Source organism: Natator depressus, chromosome 1 (genome assembly GCF_965152275.1).
Source record: "Natator depressus isolate rNatDep1 chromosome 1, rNatDep2.hap1, whole genome shotgun sequence".
Lineage (NCBI taxonomy): Eukaryota > Metazoa > Chordata > Testudines > Cheloniidae > Natator > Natator depressus.
Window position 1 is genome coordinate 48,034,139 of NC_134234.1, and position 18,333 is coordinate 48,052,471.

General features: G+C 42.4%; 1 protein-coding gene across 4 annotated transcripts in view; it reads left to right on the top strand.

Annotated features, from left to right (window-relative positions):
* FRY (FRY microtubule binding protein) overlaps positions 1 to 18,333 on the top strand; it is a 323,193-nt gene that overhangs the window by 241,346 nt on the left and 63,514 nt on the right. For all 4 annotated transcript variants that reach the window (XM_074959329.1, XM_074959318.1, XM_074959340.1 and 1 more), the window contains exons 42-46: positions 517 to 704; positions 7,818 to 7,912; positions 9,983 to 10,590; positions 11,934 to 12,031; positions 12,126 to 12,296. In XM_074959329.1, coding sequence (XP_074815430.1) covers positions 517 to 704; positions 7,818 to 7,912; positions 9,983 to 10,590; positions 11,934 to 12,031; positions 12,126 to 12,296 — 1,160 coding nt within the window. The remainder of the gene's footprint in view (positions 1 to 516; positions 705 to 7,817; positions 7,913 to 9,982; positions 10,591 to 11,933; positions 12,032 to 12,125; positions 12,297 to 18,333) is intronic.

The following is an 18,333-nucleotide window of genomic DNA, read 5'->3' on the forward strand; positions in this document are numbered from 1 at the left end:
GGAATGTTCCACTTTTCTCTTTCAAAACAACTCCCCCCCACCCACCCCCAATTTTTTATATTATGAAATATAATATAAAATGAAAAAGTAAAAATTGGAATTAATCATTTAGATTTTCTCAAAATGAAACATTTCAATTGATCCCAAATTACTGTTTTTCCAGAATTTCAATTCATGGGAAATTTTGAAATCTTTTTGTTTTGTTCTCTTCTGGAATGGAAGAAATTTTGAAATCACACAACTCCAAATTCCCATGCAGCTCTACTCATTATAACTAGACCATGCTGCCAATGTTATATACTGTATTGTCCAGTAATAGGAATTGTTCACTTATTTGTAAAGAAGGTTCTAGTGGTTCTTTCATAAATTAATATACCTTAAAAAATGGCCAAAACTTTTTGAAATGCTAGGGAATTGGTCCGCTCAGGGTTTCAACTATAAAGTAACTTTGTCTCCTGCGGTAACATCTGCTTTGTTAGATTTTAAATATCAACATACTATTCTTTTGCTGCTTAGGTTTTCATTTGGAGCAGCATCTGAGTGAAGTTGCTTTACAAACAGCTCTTGCAAGCTCTTCAAGACATTATGCAGGTCGATCTTTCCAGATATTCAGGGCGCTAAAGCAACCTCTTTCTGCACATGCATTGTCTGACCTTCTGTCAAGATTGGTGGAAGTTATAGGAGAACATGGAGATGAGATTCAGGTACACATGTGTGACAGTACTGTATTCCTGACAATGTTTCACAATGCTGCATATGTTCAGTATTGTTTGTTTCATTTTAATGTAAAGGGTGAAATAAACTTGGAAACTATGATGCAAGTGAGAATGTGACCTTAGAAAACAAAAACTGTGTTCTCATCACAATTTCAGAAATTACAAAAATGCTGTCAAAGTCATGATCTAACTGTTATTGTCTGAGCCCTGAAAAAGAAAAGTCTAATTTGTTTCAAAATGTATCACCCCATTGTGAGATTTTAAAAATTGTAAATAGCCAACTGTAGTGGGGTTCACAGAAACAGCATTTTCAGCTTCCGCTGCTGCCTTTCCAAAAGCAGTTAAATTGCAAACACTGGGCCAAATTCCATTGTCCTTTACTGAGCAATATTCAACTTCAAAGCAATTAGGAATGTTGCTCAATTAAGGTCTGCGGCTTTTGGCCCACTGGATGGGTTGGTGGGAGTATTTATATTTGCCATATGCTAAAAGATGAAATCATTAAGGATTTTTAATATAAATAAAGAGTACTATGAGCAATGGAGAGTAAAAATAAAATTAAAAACAAACTGCTTTGGCCCTCTCTTTTTAAGAAGAATAAATTAACAGTAGAAAGAACATACTGTTTTAACAAGCTCACACCATTACAATGCAGCTGATCCAGTTTGAAAACAAACCATGGTGTAGTGTTAACCTGAGAGGTGGACTGGACAAGGGACTATAAGTAGTAATACATATGGGAAAGCTGCATGACCCTGAATCTGACTTGCTCCCTGCTGCAAAAGTCTCTCCTGGCTGCAGGTAGGGTTGCCAGGCATCCGGTTTTCAACCAGAGCGCCTGGTCGAAAAGGGACCCTGGCTGCTCTGGTCAGCACCACTGACTGGGCCGCTATAAGTCCAGTCAACAGGGCTAAGGCAGGATCCCTGCCTGTCCTGGCTCCCAGAAGCAGCTGGCATGTCTGGCTCCTAGGCGCAGGGGCAGCCAGGTGGCTCCGCGCGCTGCCCCTGCCTTGAGCCCTGGCTCCGCAGCTCCCATTGGCCATGAACTATGGCCAGTGGGAGCTGTGGGGGCGGCACATGTAGGCACAGGCAGTGTGCAGAGCCCCCAGCCCCTCCACCTAGAAGCTGGACATGCTGGCTGCTTCTAGGAGCCACCTGAGGTAAGCACCGCCCAGCCAGAGCGTGCACCCCAAACCCCCTCCTGCACTCCAACCCCCTGTCCCAGCCCTGAGCCCTCACCCTCACCCAAACTCCTTCCCAGAGCTCACACCCCTCACCCCCTCCCACACCCCAACCGCCTGCCCCTGCCTTGGGCCCCCTCTCACCCCCAAACTTCCTCCCAGAGCCAGGACCCCACACCTCCTCCCACACCCCAATCCCCTGCCCCAGCCCTGGGTCCCAGCCTGCACTCCAAACCCCTGGGCCCCAGCCCTAAGCCCCTCCTGCACCCCAAACCCCTCATCCCCAGTCCCACCCCAGAGCCCGCACCCCCAGCCGGAGCCCTTACCCCTCCCACACCCCAAGCCTCTGCCCCAACCCAGTGACAGTGAGTGAGGATGGGGAGAGCCAGCGACGGAGGAAGGGGGGAATGGAGTCAGTAGGGTTGGGGCTTCAGGGCAGGGGGCAGGCAAGGGTGCTCAGTTTTGTGTGATTAAAAAGTTGGCAACCTTAGCTGCAGGCAAAGTGGCAGGGGAACATCTTGTTACTCTTCCCCACCAGAAGTAAATCGGGCTGCAAGAATACTCATGTACTGGCCTGGAGGCTGCTGGCCAAGAGTCTCTTCTCTGTGCCAGCCAGCCCATCCATGAGAAAACCATGCAGACTGGCGCCATGGAACCACTCATGGATATGTGCCACCACCCCTTCAAGCAGCATGCATTCTTCTAGTGAGTGGAAGATAAGAGAGAAAAATGAAAGATGGAGCAAACACCAAGGAAGTGTATGAAAAGGAATAAAAATAGATTAATAAATCCATAGATTTTAAGAACAGATGGGACCATGATGATCATCTAGTCTGACCTCCTGCATAAAATAGGTCATAGGACTTCCCTGAATTAATAACTGCTTCAAGTCCAATAACAGTGGTTGAACTAGAGCATATCTTTTAGAAACACATCCATTCTTGATGTAAATTTTCTAGTGATGGGGAATCCACCACAGACCTTGGTAAATTATTCCAATAGTTAATTAACCTCTCTGTTAAAAATGTCCACCTTATTTCCAGTGTGAATTTGTCTAGCATCAACTTTCAGTCACTGGATCTTGTTATACCTTTGCCTGCTAGATTGAAGAGCCCTCTATTATCAAATTTCTGTTCCCTGTGTAGGTACTTATAGACTATGATCAAGTCACCCCTTAACCTTCTCTTGGCTAAAATAAAAAGATTGACCTCCTTGAGTCTTTCATTGTAGGGCATTTTTCCAATCTCTGATCATCCTCATGGCTCTTCTCTGAACCTTCTCCAATTTATCAGCATCCTTCTTGAACTGTGGACAGCAGAACTGGATACAGTGTTCCAGTGGCAGTCTCACCAGGGCCAAATACAGAACTAATATAACCTCTCTACTTCTACTTGATATTCCTCTGTTTATACAGCCAAGGATCACTTGAGCCCTTTTGGCCACAGCATCATACTGGGTGCTTGTGTTCAGCTGATTATCCACAATGACTCCAAAGTCTTTCTCACAGTCACTGCTTCCCAGAATAGAGTTCCTCCTCCGGTAATCATAACCTAGATATATGATTTTGCATTTGGGATATGGAAACACATATTGCTTGCTTGTATCCAGCTTACCACACAGGCAGATCACTTTGTATCAGCGACCTGCGTCACAGTTTCAGAGTAACTGCATCTGTATTGCCCCTCGAGGGCACCCACTTAAAGTTTCCAGCTCCCAGACATCATTTCTCTTGGGTGGAGATGTTGTATTAATAAATACAATAGAGAGCTGCATCTCTCTCCCTCCTGCCCAGGGTTTTAAGACTGCACAGCTCACTGTCTTACATTGAGATATGCCCAGCAAGCCAGTCTTTCTAAAGGTCAGTGCCTGTGCTTTTCTTTCTGTCCAAGGACCATGAACAGTGTATTGCCAGCAGTTACAAGATACCACACAACTCTTTCTAAGCAAGCAAAAGCATTACAGAGAAAACATATAAAACAATAAAAGTTACTATGCTTAAAACTTACTAGAGATCACCCCTCAGACTTACGGGGCTCTTGTAGGCCAAATTCTTTCCAATCTTTCCACCAGGGTTGGGGCTCTTGGGCAGAAGATCCTGTCCATTTGCGGGTTCAGAAAGTAGTCCCTGACTCAGTTTAAACGCAGCCTTTTTAAGGCAAAACCCCATTCTTTGTTTTCCCAGTCTCTGGAAACCAAGTGTGAATCAGTATATGCGAACCTCCCCAGAGTGTGCTACCTTTCTGGAGGTGTTTACAGTGTGAGTGATTCACCTTAATTGCCCTGTTTTAATTCCTGGAGGAGCTGTGGTAACCTTCCCCCATGGAGTAGAACATAATCGTAATCCATGGCCCACAGTGATATTTATACTTAATACAATATGTTCCCCTATAGATACTGCATGAAGTTGCAATATCTGTCAGAAACAGTCCTCTTCATTATTTAACACTGTCCCAATCTTTGTGTAATCTGCACATTTGATCAGTAATGAGTTTGTTTTCTTCTAGCTCTTTGATAAAAATGTTAAATACTGCAGGGCCATGAACCGATCCTTGTGAGACCCTAATACAAACACACCAGCTAGACGATTCCCCATTTTCAGTTACATTTGTGAGACCTGGCAGTTAGCCAGTTTTTAATTCATTTAATGTGTGCCATGTTGAATTAGTATTGTTCTAGTTTCTTAATCAAAATGTCGTGCAGTACCAAATGCCTTACAAAAAACAAACACTGTTACCTTTATCAATCAAATTTATAATCTCACCAAAAAAAATCAAATTAGTTTTACAAGATCTATTTTCTATAAACCCATGACAATTGGCATTAATCATACTATCATCTTTTAATTCTTTATAAGAGTCCCTTATCAGCCATTCCATTATTTTGCCCGTGATTGATGTCAGCCTATATTTACCCAGGTCAATCCCTTCACTCTTTTTAAATATTAGCGTAACATTAACTTTTTTCCAGTCCTCTGAAACTTCCCCCAGACTTCTTGAAAATCAACATTAACAGTCCACAGAGGTACTTGGCCAGCTCTCTTAAAATTCTGGGATGAAAATTATCTGTACCCCTGCTGATTTTAAAATATCTATCTTTATTAGAAAAAAGAATAGGAATACTTGTGGCACCTTAGTCTCTAAGGTGCCACAAGTACTCCTGTTCTTTTTGAGGACACAGACTAACACGGCTGCTACTCTGAAACCTATCTTTATTAGCTGCTGTTTTAATATCCTCCTTACTTACAGTTGGAATGAAAAGTATTTCATCATCATATGATATAACTACATCATCTGGCTTTTTCCCAAACATAGAACAGAAATATTTATTTAATAGTTCTGCCTTATTAACAGTTCTGCATTATTATAGACCATTCTACAGTCTTCATCTAGTAGTGGACCAATACCAGTGTTTGGATTCCTTTTGTTCTAATATACGACTTCTTCTAGTCCTTAGCTCTGTTGTCCATTGGTTTCTCCTGTGTCTTTTTGGTTCCCTTATCAATATTCTACCATTCCCACTGTGACGGGTTGGGTCACAGAAACCCCCTTGGGACTGCCATCTGATGTGCTGAGACTACCTCTAAGCCCGTTTTCCCTGGCAGCTTGGGACTTCAGTGCCCTGCCTGGTTGTGCCAGACACGCTAGCCTGCTACAGACACAGACCCAGGTCTGAACCACGTCCCCCAAAAGCTTCAGGCTTAACTGAAAACAGCTTAAGAAGTGCTCCTGTCTCCAACACCCAGATGCCCAGTTTCCAATGGGATCCAAACCCCAAATAAATCTATTTTACTCTGTATAAATCTTATACAGGGTAAACTCATAAATTGTTTATGCTATATAACACTGATAGATATGCACAGCTGTTTGCTCCCCCAGGTATTAATACTTGCTCTGGGTTAATGAATAAGTAAAGAGTGATTTTATTAAATATAAAAAGTAGGATTTAAATGGTTCCAAGTAATAACAGACAGAACAAAGTAAATTACTAAGCAAAATAAAACAAAAACACATAAGTCTAAGCCTAATACAGTAGGAAACTAAATGCAGGTAAATCTCACCTTCAGAGATGTTCCAGTAAACTTCTTTGACAGACTAGACTCCTTCCTAGTCTGGGTGCAGCAATCACTCACACTCCCGTAGTTACTGTTCCTTGTTCCAGTTTCTTTCAGGCATCTCTTTGGGGTGGAGAGGCTATCTCTTGAGCCATCAGAAGACAAAATGGAGGGGTTCCCAGGGGCTTATATAGTCTTTCTCTTGTGGGTGGAAACCCCTCTCTTCTCCCCTCCACAAGATGGAGTTTTGCAGTCACCTGAGCAAGTCCCATGTCTATGAATGATTCAGTTTTTTGTAGGCCGACTCCATTGTTTACATGTTAGTTTGAAAGTTCCCAGGAAAGCTCAGATGTGGATTGGTGTCTCCCAAGGTCTATTGTCAGCTGAGTAATCCTAATTACTTGAATAACCCCTTCACACTATGTTGACCAAATCTGCCTTATGTGCTTCCTACGGCAAACACTTTAAATACAAGCATAGAGCCAATGCTCATAACTTCAGATATAAAAATGATACATGCATATGAATAGGATGAATACATTCAGGAGAACATAACCTTTGCAAAGATATGTTACATGGCATATCTAGCATAAAACATTCCAGTTATGTCATATTTACACTCATAAGCATATTTCTATAAAGCATTATGGGGTGCAACATCATACCCACCTTCTAGCTTATATTCACTGATATCTACTTTCCCTTTTTTTCATTTCCCCCCCCCCAAGTCAGGCTGGTCCTTTAACGAGTATAACCTTCTTTCTCAATTGTGGGATTGTGGCTTTTTGTGCTTCTAGTAAAATGTTCTTAAATAGTTCCCATTTATCATTCACTTATTTTCGGTTGGAATTCTTTCTCACGTCTGATTTGACTCATGATTGTTTTTATCTTTGCTAAATTGGTTCTTTAAAAGTGACAAGAATATATATTACTGGTTGGGGCTTTATTTTGCGTACCCATGAAAAATTTAAGGGTCAGGGTCACTTGAACCTAACCAGCCACTGATTTTTAGTTCTGTGATTATTTCACCTGTCATTATCAGTTCTACTATGGAATTCCTCTATGCAGAATGCAATTTTTTTTGAGTTAGCAGATTGTTATGAGTAATTTTTAGAAATACCAATGATGTTTTATTACTGGCCGCTTGAAACCTCCAGCATATGTCACTCAGGCTGAAGTCCTCCATGATTATGCAACATTTTTTCCCTATGCCTGACATAGATGAGTGTTTAAGGAGCCTGTTCTCTACTGTGGTTTGGTTGTTGTAGCAGACACCACTGTTGTACCCCATCTGGTACTTTATCTGCTAGAGCACAGCAACAAAATCAAAACCAGCAAACCCATGCCCTGACCTAAATGCCCCCCTTTATTGATGGAGCAGTAGTTTGTTCTCTATGGCTATTCAATCTTTGACTTCTCTCTTGAGATTTCTACCACCATAGCATTCTTGTTAGTGTTATTTTTATAATCTTGACACTATTAACTTCCATTAGGAAATGGACTGAGATCACCAACACATTCCACATAGATCATCAAATAGCCTCAAGGTGACAATAATATTCTGTCACAACTGCCTCTGCAGAATTTGAACCAGTGACATGGAGGCGAAAGGCTCAGCATCCTATTATCCATCATCCCCTGATAAGATAACTGGTCTCCTTAAGTATACTCTCTCCTTCACAGATCATTCAGGGAGACAGAAAATAAAATGTGCAGTAATGTTTTAATGTGCAATGTAATGGCTCTGGGTTTTTTACTACGATTAGTATTGTGTTGTGCTTTCAATAAGATGCGTCAGTACAGAATGATTTGTTACTGACTTACTCATGATTGTTTTTGCTAAAATCACTGACTGTATGTATTTGACAGGGTTATGTAATGGAAGCACTACTTACCTTGGAGGCTACTGTGGATAATCTGTCTGATTGTTTGAAGAACTGTGATCTCCTGACCGTATTATCTCGGTAAGAGTCTGTCTATTCCCTTAATCACATAATCTTTTCCCATATAAATCTTATGAAGCAATACAATGTTCTGCAATCAGAATTGCATGAAATGGTTTGGGTATAACTGATCTTGCTCAAAATACATTTACAAAACGAGCCTAAGAGTGCATCTGAGCCCAATTTGGCAACTATTGAAATAAATATTGATAAACTCGTGGACCCTCCTAGCCTGTTATAGCTTTTCTTTCTTCCTTTCAGCCATCTACAGCACATTTGATGTCCTCTTTAAACAAATAACATTAGGATTCCACGTTCTGTTTTTGTACCTAACGTAGTCTTGAAAAGATGTATAGGAAACAACATTTACTTTGCTTAGAATATTGCAGATGGGGGTACAGATCACTCCCTGTTGTGAGAAAACTCATGGTTCCACTAATTAAGTATTTCCCAAATCACTGCATGAATGGGCAGGATTTGTTGCCTTTGTGGAAAAAATAGGGGATTCTGTCCTCAGAACTCAGATGTCCCAAGGGGTCCTCAGGAGGCCCTATGCTTCTGCACTTGCTTTATGTTTCCCGTTCCTTGACAACCTCCGTAAGCAGATGTCTGTGGAGCCTCCTATGAAGAGGGGTTCCACAATATGAAAAAAGGCCACACACAGATTTCCTTTCAGGTTTGAGGATGTTCAACAGTGTGCACCCCCTGCTCTTGTTCTCATGCACAGTCCTTCTCAGCTGTGCATCCTTGAACTCACTGGGAGCCCTCCAAGGTTGAGAGGATGGCAAACCTTACTCCTTCTAAAGCACAACCAGTGACAGATCTGTGCACCAAGGGGAGGCTAATGTCTGTCTGTGGTGTCCGTTAGCAGTAGTAGGAGCTGGGTGTGTCCCTGGAGAGATCTCCTTAAATTCTAAAACTTTTCGGCAACATAAAAGTTTGTGGGTAAAATTCCTGGGGTGGTGCTGTTACAATATATTATAGTCTTTTATATTCCAAACCAAGAGTCACATGTTCCTCTTGACTACACAGTTCAGAAGGGAGAAAATGGAACAGAAATGGCCCCAAATTGTGGAAGGAAGGGGATAACACCATCCTCCCTCCTACCCCTAGTGGCTGTGTAAGCCCCTCTGCGAAAATACCACAGAGTAGGGGCTTTGCAGTTTTGTGAGTAGAGCATTTCAGAGGTAAGAATGGAGGGAGCTGGGAAGTAGCTGTTCTGTACAGCAAGCTTCCCTTGGAACTGTAAATTGTTAGGTTATAAGCTTTTTGGAACAGAGACTTTGTCTCACTGTTGTCTTTGAACAATACCTAAACACTGAGGGTGCTATTAGAATATAAATAGTTAATAAGGACTGCATGGAATTCCAAGTGGTAATCCATGTGGCAGTTGTAACTCTTTGAAACGCCAGCTAAGTCTCCAGTGTGCGGACTACCTCCCTGAAAGGAGGCTAGGGTAGCAGCATGGATTCTAAGGGACAGTACTTCTAAGGGGAGCCCTGATAGCTCCATGACAGGATAGGGATAACGCAACATTTCTAAGTTTCTGCTTACAACCATTAGTTTAGCTGCATACATTCACCCATGGTGGCCAATACTCCTCCCTCCACAGGGTCAATTTGCCAGTAATTCTACAAGTGTGACTTATGCCAAATAACTCCTGCAGCGGGTCCAGTGGATAGGATACTGAGATTCAGGAGACCTGAGTGCTAATCCCAGCACTACAACTGACCCAGAGCATGACCTTCAGCAACCACTTCACCCCTCGTTTTCCCTTCCCCCTACTTTCTGCCTTGTCTATTTAGATTGTAAACTCTTCAGGGCAAAGTCTGTTTCTTACTCTGTGTTTGTGCAGTGCCTATTACAATATGGCCCTGTTCTCAGTTGGGGTCTCTAGGTTATATGGAGAAATCTGTGGGAGACTAAAACAGACAGCGTGGTGTTTGTTTACTTTTTTTTTTTTACTGTTTATTTATCTTTTGATAAATTCTTGGTTTACTTCCTTTTTATTTGTACTAATTTATTTTCTACATTGCTGCTTTGTGATATAATAAAATCCTATTTATTTTATTTATTTATTTTTTTGCTTAGTTCATCATCACCAGACTTAACTTCAAGCACTAAACTGACTGCAAATCGGAAGAGTACGGGCCAGCTGAACGTGAATCCTGGGGCTGTAAGTGGTAACACAGCCACTGCTGAACGAAGTAGACACCAGAGAAGCTTTTCTGTACCCAAAAAGTTTGGTGTTGTGGACAGATCCTCAGATCCACCACGCAGTGCCACACTAGATAGAATTCAGGCATGCACCCAGCAAGGCCTCTCCTCTAAAACCAGGAGCTCATCATCTCTAAAAGACAGCCTCACTGATCCTTCTAATATTAACAATCCAACCAACCTGTTGGCCACCATCTTCTGGGTTGCTGTAGCTTTGATGGAATCTGATTTTGAATTTGAGTATCTAATGGCTTTACGATTGTTGAATAAACTACTAGCTTATTTGCCACTGGATAAAGCTGAAAATAGGGAGAAGTTAGAAAAGTTACAAGGACAGCTAAAGTGGTCAGATTTCTTGGGGCTGCAGCAGCTGTTGCTAAAAGGATTCACTTCCCTTACCACCACTGACCTCACGTTACAGCTCTTCAGTTTGCTGACACCTGTGTCACGAGTATCCATGGTGGATTCCTCTCAAGTTATAGGTAAAGCCAATTTTTTCTGTCTTTCACATTTTGATTATGAAATTGTTTCTATGTTTGATATGAAAACCTCACTATGCTACTTAAAAATACCTATGTCACCTTATGGAATATAAATTTATTTTTGTGTGTACAAATTGTAATGCTACAAATTGTAATGCATTTTTTAATGAATACATATTTATACTCATTGCAGATCTCTCCAAAGAAACAACTAAAGGGAAATTCTTTTGTTATTACTATTATTTATTATTTGTAATATCATAGCACCTCAGCACCCCAGTTATGGACCAAGACTCCTGTGTGCTAGGCGCTGTACAAATAAAGAACAAAAAGACAGCCCCTGCACCAAAGAGCTTGCAATCTAAATATAAGACAAGAGACAACAGATGGATACAGACAGGGAAGTACAAGGAAACAATGAGACAGTTTTGGTCAGCATGATAGTCTGAGGTCTCAGCACACCTATTCAATATCAGGGGAGCAGGAAAGATGTCATTTTTGTACAGGGATATTCTTTCACATTTTATTTCTAGTTATAGAACCTAGCAAGGGCTGTGAAGTTTTCTCAGTATTTCTATAATAAAACCTCAAGTTCTTTTTTCTTGGGGTGAGGAGGGGCTGCTATATTCAGAGCCGTGAGAATCCTCAATAGTCAAGGTCTGAAACCAGAATCTTTTTTCCAAACACCGCCATACTTTGGGAAGAATTGTGTGACTTAGATCTAAATTTTGCTTTAGCTTTCTACCAATTCAGAATTCCCCTCACTTGGGGAATTCTCAGTTGGCCAGTTGCAGACATCTTCTTCCTCCCTCTTCCCCCACCCTCCCGCCCCTTTTTTCTTTTGGCCACTTAGTATAAAATGTAGGGAAATGGGGCTTAGAATCAGGCCCAACATTTTATTTTATTACCTCCTCCTTCTCTTACCATATATTAGCAGTATATATTATACAAAAAATGCCTCCAGTATTATTGGAATTTTGGATATTGAGGTGTAGGGCCAGATCCTGCAAACATTTACGATTAGTAGCAGTGCTTACTACTACTAATTCCATGAGATTATACTTGGTAGTAAGCACTTTGTATGTTAGTAAATGTTTGCAGAATCAGTCCCATTCTTTGTAATGACACCATGACATTGTCATATATTTAATAGATGTTATGTTTAATCTGATACAACAGTCTTAAGGTGAAATATGGGATCTGAACAATTTGAAAGAGTCTGTATAACATCACTGTAATGTACTTTTGTGATTATAGCTGTCAGCAAAATATTGCTTAAAAGACAGCTAATATTCCTGTCCTCTCATCAGATATCCACTTTGTATTGTATTGTTCTGTACCAGGGTTCCCACTGAATGTCTTGTGTCTCCTGCCTCATTTAATTCAACATTTTGATAGCCCAAACCAGTTCTGTAAGGATATAGCAGAGAGAATTGCTCAGGTAGGAAATTTATTTGGTACATTGTACATCATATTAAGTCTTGTGAATGTCTTTGACTTGTTCTTAACATAATGTGACATTCATATTTAATTAGGCTTGTTTGGAAGAAAAGAACCCTAAGCTATCAAATCTTGCACATGTGATGACCCTTTATAAAACTCACAGCTATACAAGAGACTGTGCTACCTGGGTAAATGTTGTTTGCCGTTACCTCCATGAAGCATTTGCCGACATTACCCTGAGTATGGTTACATATTTGGCTGAGGTAAGTTTTTAAAACCAAACAATTTTCCATCTTCTGTTGACAGACAAACTGAAGGGCTATTCATTAAAGATCTCCTATCCTCTGTTCTTACTCAAAGTGCAGATCTGAGAGCAGAATTTTGCTGTATGCTTTTTTGAAAAAATTAAACACTTAATGCAAAACATATCCAAAGTCAAGTAAAGTCCTCAAGTTGATTACTTCTTAAAGCTGTGCTTGCCCATGAATAAATAGGGTTTTCCACTACATCCAGAACTGGAGTACAAAGAAAGAGTGTGTAACTACCTTATGCATGCACCTTTTATAGTTTATAATTTTGGGCTAGATTGTCCATCCTTATTCGTGTTGGTGAACACTTACAGGAGTTAGTATTTTCTGTCATTCCTTTCAATGGGACGTAAGTAAGGGCTGCACAATCTAACCTAAACTGCTTGTTACATAACAATCCATTTCTTGTTATAAATATCCATGCCTAATGGATCCAAATGCATTCTTCTAACTCCAGAGGGAATTCGCTGCTTCTCTCCTCATTCATCAGTAATGGGTAATACCACCTGCCTGCAGAATTCAGAAGCCATCTAATGTTGCTGGAGACTCCAAGCTGGAACCCCATTCTTCTGCTCAGGCCACCAGATTTTCTGTCCCATTTTCTGCCCCATTCGGCAGCAGAACAAGTTGGCAGTTCAGATTTTCTCAACCATTTTCTATAACTTTCATGTTTATTTGTTGTCATGCGTGACTTCACTTCCTTCTAGCTCCTCTCTCTCTCCCCTGAGGTGAGGAATCAGTGGAGTATTGAGGCTCTAATCCTCTGGCTTCTCCAATTCAACACTTCTCTAGTGAGCGCCCTCTGCCCTCCACTGTGGCAGCAGAGAAGCCCTGCAAACATCCAGCCAAGTCCAGGGGGAGCTATAGGGAGCTTTCCAAGAGCCTCACAGGATAAACTGAGCCCTGCTGCCACAAGCCATCATCCTCACTCTGCCAAGGGGTAAACGATGCTCTGCTGCCGCAAACCATTGACTGTCACTCTGCTGAGGTATGGGCTTGAGAAGGCTATCTATGCCCTGCTGCCACAAGCCGATGACCCTCCCCCTGCCAGGTCACAGGCTAGAGAGGATAACGGTGCCCTGTAGCCATAAAGCCTCTGACCCTCGCTCTGCCAGAGCATGTGGCTTTGAGTTGGAGAGGTGTGGAGGGCCTCAACCCCCACCCAAAGCTGAAACACCACCATGGGAGGCTCAACCAGGAGCATGACAATTCCCATAGAGAGGGGAACACCTCTCAGCCTGCTCAGGGTTTACTTTTGCAAATGCCAGAGACTCTGAGTTCCAAATAGGCAAAAGCAAGCATCCCCTTTGTAAGACAGCAGTTCATATTGTTAATGAGCAAGTGGGGTAAATGTCAGGGTTTAAACCCTTTCTCCTTTTCCTCCCCACCCTGAGAGGCAAGTGTGTGCTGGGGCATCTCTGCTTACAGGGGTCCTCTGACAGTGCTCTGTAGCAGGTACCCTGCCCCTTCCTTACCCTGCAGCATGTCTGGACCAGCAGAGAAGCCTGTTCCTCCTGCGCAGCCCTGCCTCGGGCTGCAGTGTAATGGGAATTGTGCCTGTCTAGTTTTCAGTCTGCCAAGGAATGGGGCTCAGAATCTGATGGGTAGGAAGAGGTCTCTCTCTTTGCCCTTCCCTTCTCCATACTCTGGCTCCATGCCAATGGACTGTAGGCCTGGCTTGACATCAGTAACTTGCCTCACTTCTTAATAGGCCAATTGGGAAGGTGAACAGAAGGTTAAGTTGTAAATTAGGGCTTAATAAGCAGTATGTGGGAGTCAGGATGTCTGTGCTAACTAAGATAAGCAGGAATACCCTGGTGCTATGAACAATGGATAAGCTTGACCTACAAAGTAACCACGCCAATCTCAAATGTTGCAATGTATATGAATATTGTATCGTGAAATGTAATGTGTAAATATATATAGAGGAAGAGGTTTGCTGTGTAACTTTGGATGTGTGGTATGCTCTATACCAGTGGTTTTCAAACTGTGGATTGGGGGCTCCACGTGCTGCCCCCGCCCCAAACACTGGCTCCGCACTCCCATTGGCCAGTTCCCAGCCAATGGGAGCTGGGAGGGCAGTGCCTGCAGGCGAGAGCCACACGGAGCTGTTTGCGCACCTCCGTCTAGGAACCGGACCTGCTGTTGGCCGCTTCCAGGGAGCAGCATGGTCCGCAGTGCCAGGACAGGCGGGAAGCCTTCTTCTGCACCCCAGCTGCACCACTGACCCGAAGCCACCGGAAGTAAGCCCTCACCCCAACCCTGCACCCCACCCCCTGCCCCAGCCCTGAGCGCCCCCCAAACCTGAGGCCCCTCCTGCACCCCAAATCCCTCGTCCCCAGCCCCACCCCAGAGCTTTCACCCCCAACCCAGAGCCCTGACCCCCTCCCATATGCCAACCCTCTGCCCCAGCCCTGAGCCACACTCAAGCCCTGAACCCCTCATTCCCAGCCCCGCCCCACAGCCCTCTTCCCCAGCCTTGAATCCCTCCCACATCCCAAACCCCTCATCCCCAGCTCTGTTGGGTCGCGGGCATCAACAATTTTCTTCAACTGGGTCGCCAGAAAAAAAGTTTGAAAACCACTGCTCTATCCTCACCTTCTATGCTCGAGTCTGATCAATTCAGCATAGCTTTACTGTATGCCAAATAAAGGAACCCGAGTGAGACGGGGCCTCAACCCTCACTACCAAAGCCAACATAGCAATCCGTTGGTCACTGTCAACACCAAAGATGTTCATGAAGGGACTGTTCCCCTAAGAGGGAAGAATCTGGAGCAGAAGCTCCTAATTAAACCTGCATGCATTTTCTTCTCAAAGCAACAAAATCCTCAGTATGACAAAGAGAAAATGAGCATTTGTGTGAATTCTCAATTCCTGTACAGGACTCTTCTTTCTGCTCTACCCTTTATACCCAGAGTAATAAAAAAATGACTATTAGTAGTTACAGCAAGGCTCAGGCAGAGACAACATAGCAATCAGTGCCTTGTCCAGAGAAACAGACCCATTCACAGCTTGCCAGCTGCTTGAACGGATTCATACCCAGGCATGAACCTGGTAATAATTATGCCATCACGGTAAAGGTTTGCAAAGATCCAAAACTTGATTACATCGTCCATTGCTTGGCAGTGGTCATCTGTAGACAGTTATCTCTGGTGGCTCAGATTGCTGGTGCTATGCACTGGGTCAATCCCTGAATGCTTTTTCTCAAAATGTACTTCCAGTTCCTTCTAAATACATGGAACCACTCAGCAGAGACCATGCAAATTAGGTGTCATTCCCAGGTCGTATCCAAATGTCCCTTTGTGGGCAGGTAAGTATGAGCAACATGCAGAAAACCAACCCAATTTTCACTGTAGCCCCTTACATATGCACTATGGAAGCGAGTCTTGCAGTATGGGGAGCATACTTGGAGACTGATTTCCAAAATCTCAGAGTACACCCTTTTAGTTCAACAGCCCTATCAGATGCATGTGTGAACAAAAACATATAAATGTGACCACATGGACTCAGACCAGTGGTCCATTGAGTCCAGTATCATATCTGACAATAGCCAGCACTAGTCACTTCAGAGGAAGGTGCAAGAAACCCTGTAGTGGGCAGTTATGGTGTTCATAGGGGAAGTTTCTTTTTACTTCCCATTAGAGGTTTGCTTAAGACTGAAGCATGCATGTTTATATCCCTTCCAAAGCCAAGAGATAAGCAGACATCAGAACCTCTCTGTGATAAAGGAAATAATATCCTGGGTAGAGAAGAATGTGCTGTTTTTCAAGACAGTTCACATAAAGCATGCAGAAAAGAGGAAAAAGCAGAACTGAAGTCCCACCTCATCCCACTCCACCACTGGCCCAGAAAGCACTTCAGATTTGATAGACAACTAAGGAACCTCCATTGCACCTGCAGAAAACACCAGTCCTCTCGAATTCTTTGATTTAGACCTGGACAACCTACAGTTAACAGGATGGACATGAGAAGAGAAGTGTAGTTTATCAGAGTTTCTCCATTAGCATCATAGATATTTTTTGGTATCCAGACAGAATTCAACCAGGAAATTGCAATGATTGATCTGGTCAAATTACATTTTTGTGTGAGGAGAAACTGAATGCTCTCTGGGGCAAAGGTTGTCTTGTTTGTACAGTGCCCAGCCTTATGGGTCCAGGGCTCTAGATGCTACCATAATATAAACAATAATAGTAACCACAAAGTTCTGGTGATCTCATTTACACTAGTTTCAGAGTAGCAGCCGTGTTAGTCTGTATCCGCAAAAAGAAAAGGAGGACTTGTGGCGCCTTAGAGCCTAACAAATTTATTTGAGCATAAGCTTTCGTGAGCTACAACTCACTTCATCGGATGCATCCGATGATGAAGTGAGCTGTAGCTTACGAAAGCTTATGCTCAAATAAATTTGTTAGTCTCTAAGGTGCCACAAGTCCTCCTTTTCATTTACACTAGAGATTCTCCAGGATGGTTCACTGGAGTCCTACAACCAAGCACCATGGAAAAGTGGGTTCTTCAGGCAGGCACATCAGACTCCTTATCTGAGTATCATCAGGTGTCAGAATTAATCAAAATAACAGATTAGACAAGCCTGTGGCTGGCTTTTTTTAGTTGCCATCACCTTCAAAAGATAAGTTTGGAATTAGTTCCTCTGTCAGTACAGAACCACACTACTGTTGTCATGAGGAAAAAAGTTACTTGTACTGCTCCAGAAGCCTTTCTCTTCAGATGAGTTTTTATTTCCACAGTTACTGGTAAATAGGGTTTTCCCATCATTTTGTTCTAACCCTTTGCACCCCTTTGGAAGGTTGTGGCATGTATGGGCATTCTTAGAGCTCTAAAGATATTTTTCAAGCATATGGAGTATACATGCCAATTGTACCCTGTTCATCTCATCCTGTCCAAAATGCCAAGTCCTTAGGACCTCAATGTTCCTACAGGCACAATGTTAAAATCCTGCACCAGTTGGCATGCTAGGAAGCCATTTACAAAGGAGTCAAGCTCACTCTGTGAGGTCTCTGGTGGCATTGTGGGTAAAAGGATATGAGCCTAATCTGAGGAAGATTTGCAACATGGATTTCTATTCCCCTGCAGAGGCATCCTTTGGTAGGAAAGTGTTGCTGGGTCGGTTCCCAAATAATTCCTTAAATTATACAGCTCTTACTTTATATGGGGGGAGTTCTTGTTTCTGCCTAGTATTCTACTGTAATAATAATTAAAACTCTGCTTCTTTCCCCCCACTTTTGTGATTTATTGTTTACTACTTCCCATTATTGGTGAATAAGGAGAGAAGCTGTGCTACAGAATGAAAAATTTCTTACCTGCTTATTTTCTTTCTGCTAGGAGCTTTTCTCCTCATTGAACCCAACCTACTAGTCTGGGAAATGACTGGAATAAAATTTGTAAAATTTGAAATTTTTCTCTAAAAGGAGACTTGGACATATAATGATCTTAAGTTTATTTACATATCATATCAAATTGTTGTCTTAATGCTAATAATTGACTGCTGGAGTATTTCTGCAGCTTTGGGAGATCTCTTCTGGCAGCCAGAGCTGAAAGGTGGGGCTTAGTTCTAGAGCCTCCAACAACATTAGGCCACCTCCAACTTCCACATGCAGGAAGTATTACCTGTTAGCAACGAATGAAGAGAGAAGCCACTAACAGAAAATTATCAGATCAGAAATGTGTTATTCATGTGACACACAAATCCTTAAGGCTGTAATCTTTGAAGCCAGTGGAACTACTCACATACGCCAGGTTAAGCATAATCATGTTTGCAAAATCAAGATCTTGTACTCCTGGATGCAGATCCAAACATTCCAGAATTTGGGAATATTTAAAGCTAGGGTTTTTGTTTAGGCTCATCTCTATATTAATTTCTACCATGAGAGAGACCAGGCATTCCATCTTCCTATCCAGTGAATATGTGTTTCCATGGAAGCTATCGCTGGAGGGCATTGGTAGTGAAATTTATTGGGTAAATATAATTTGCTGTCTG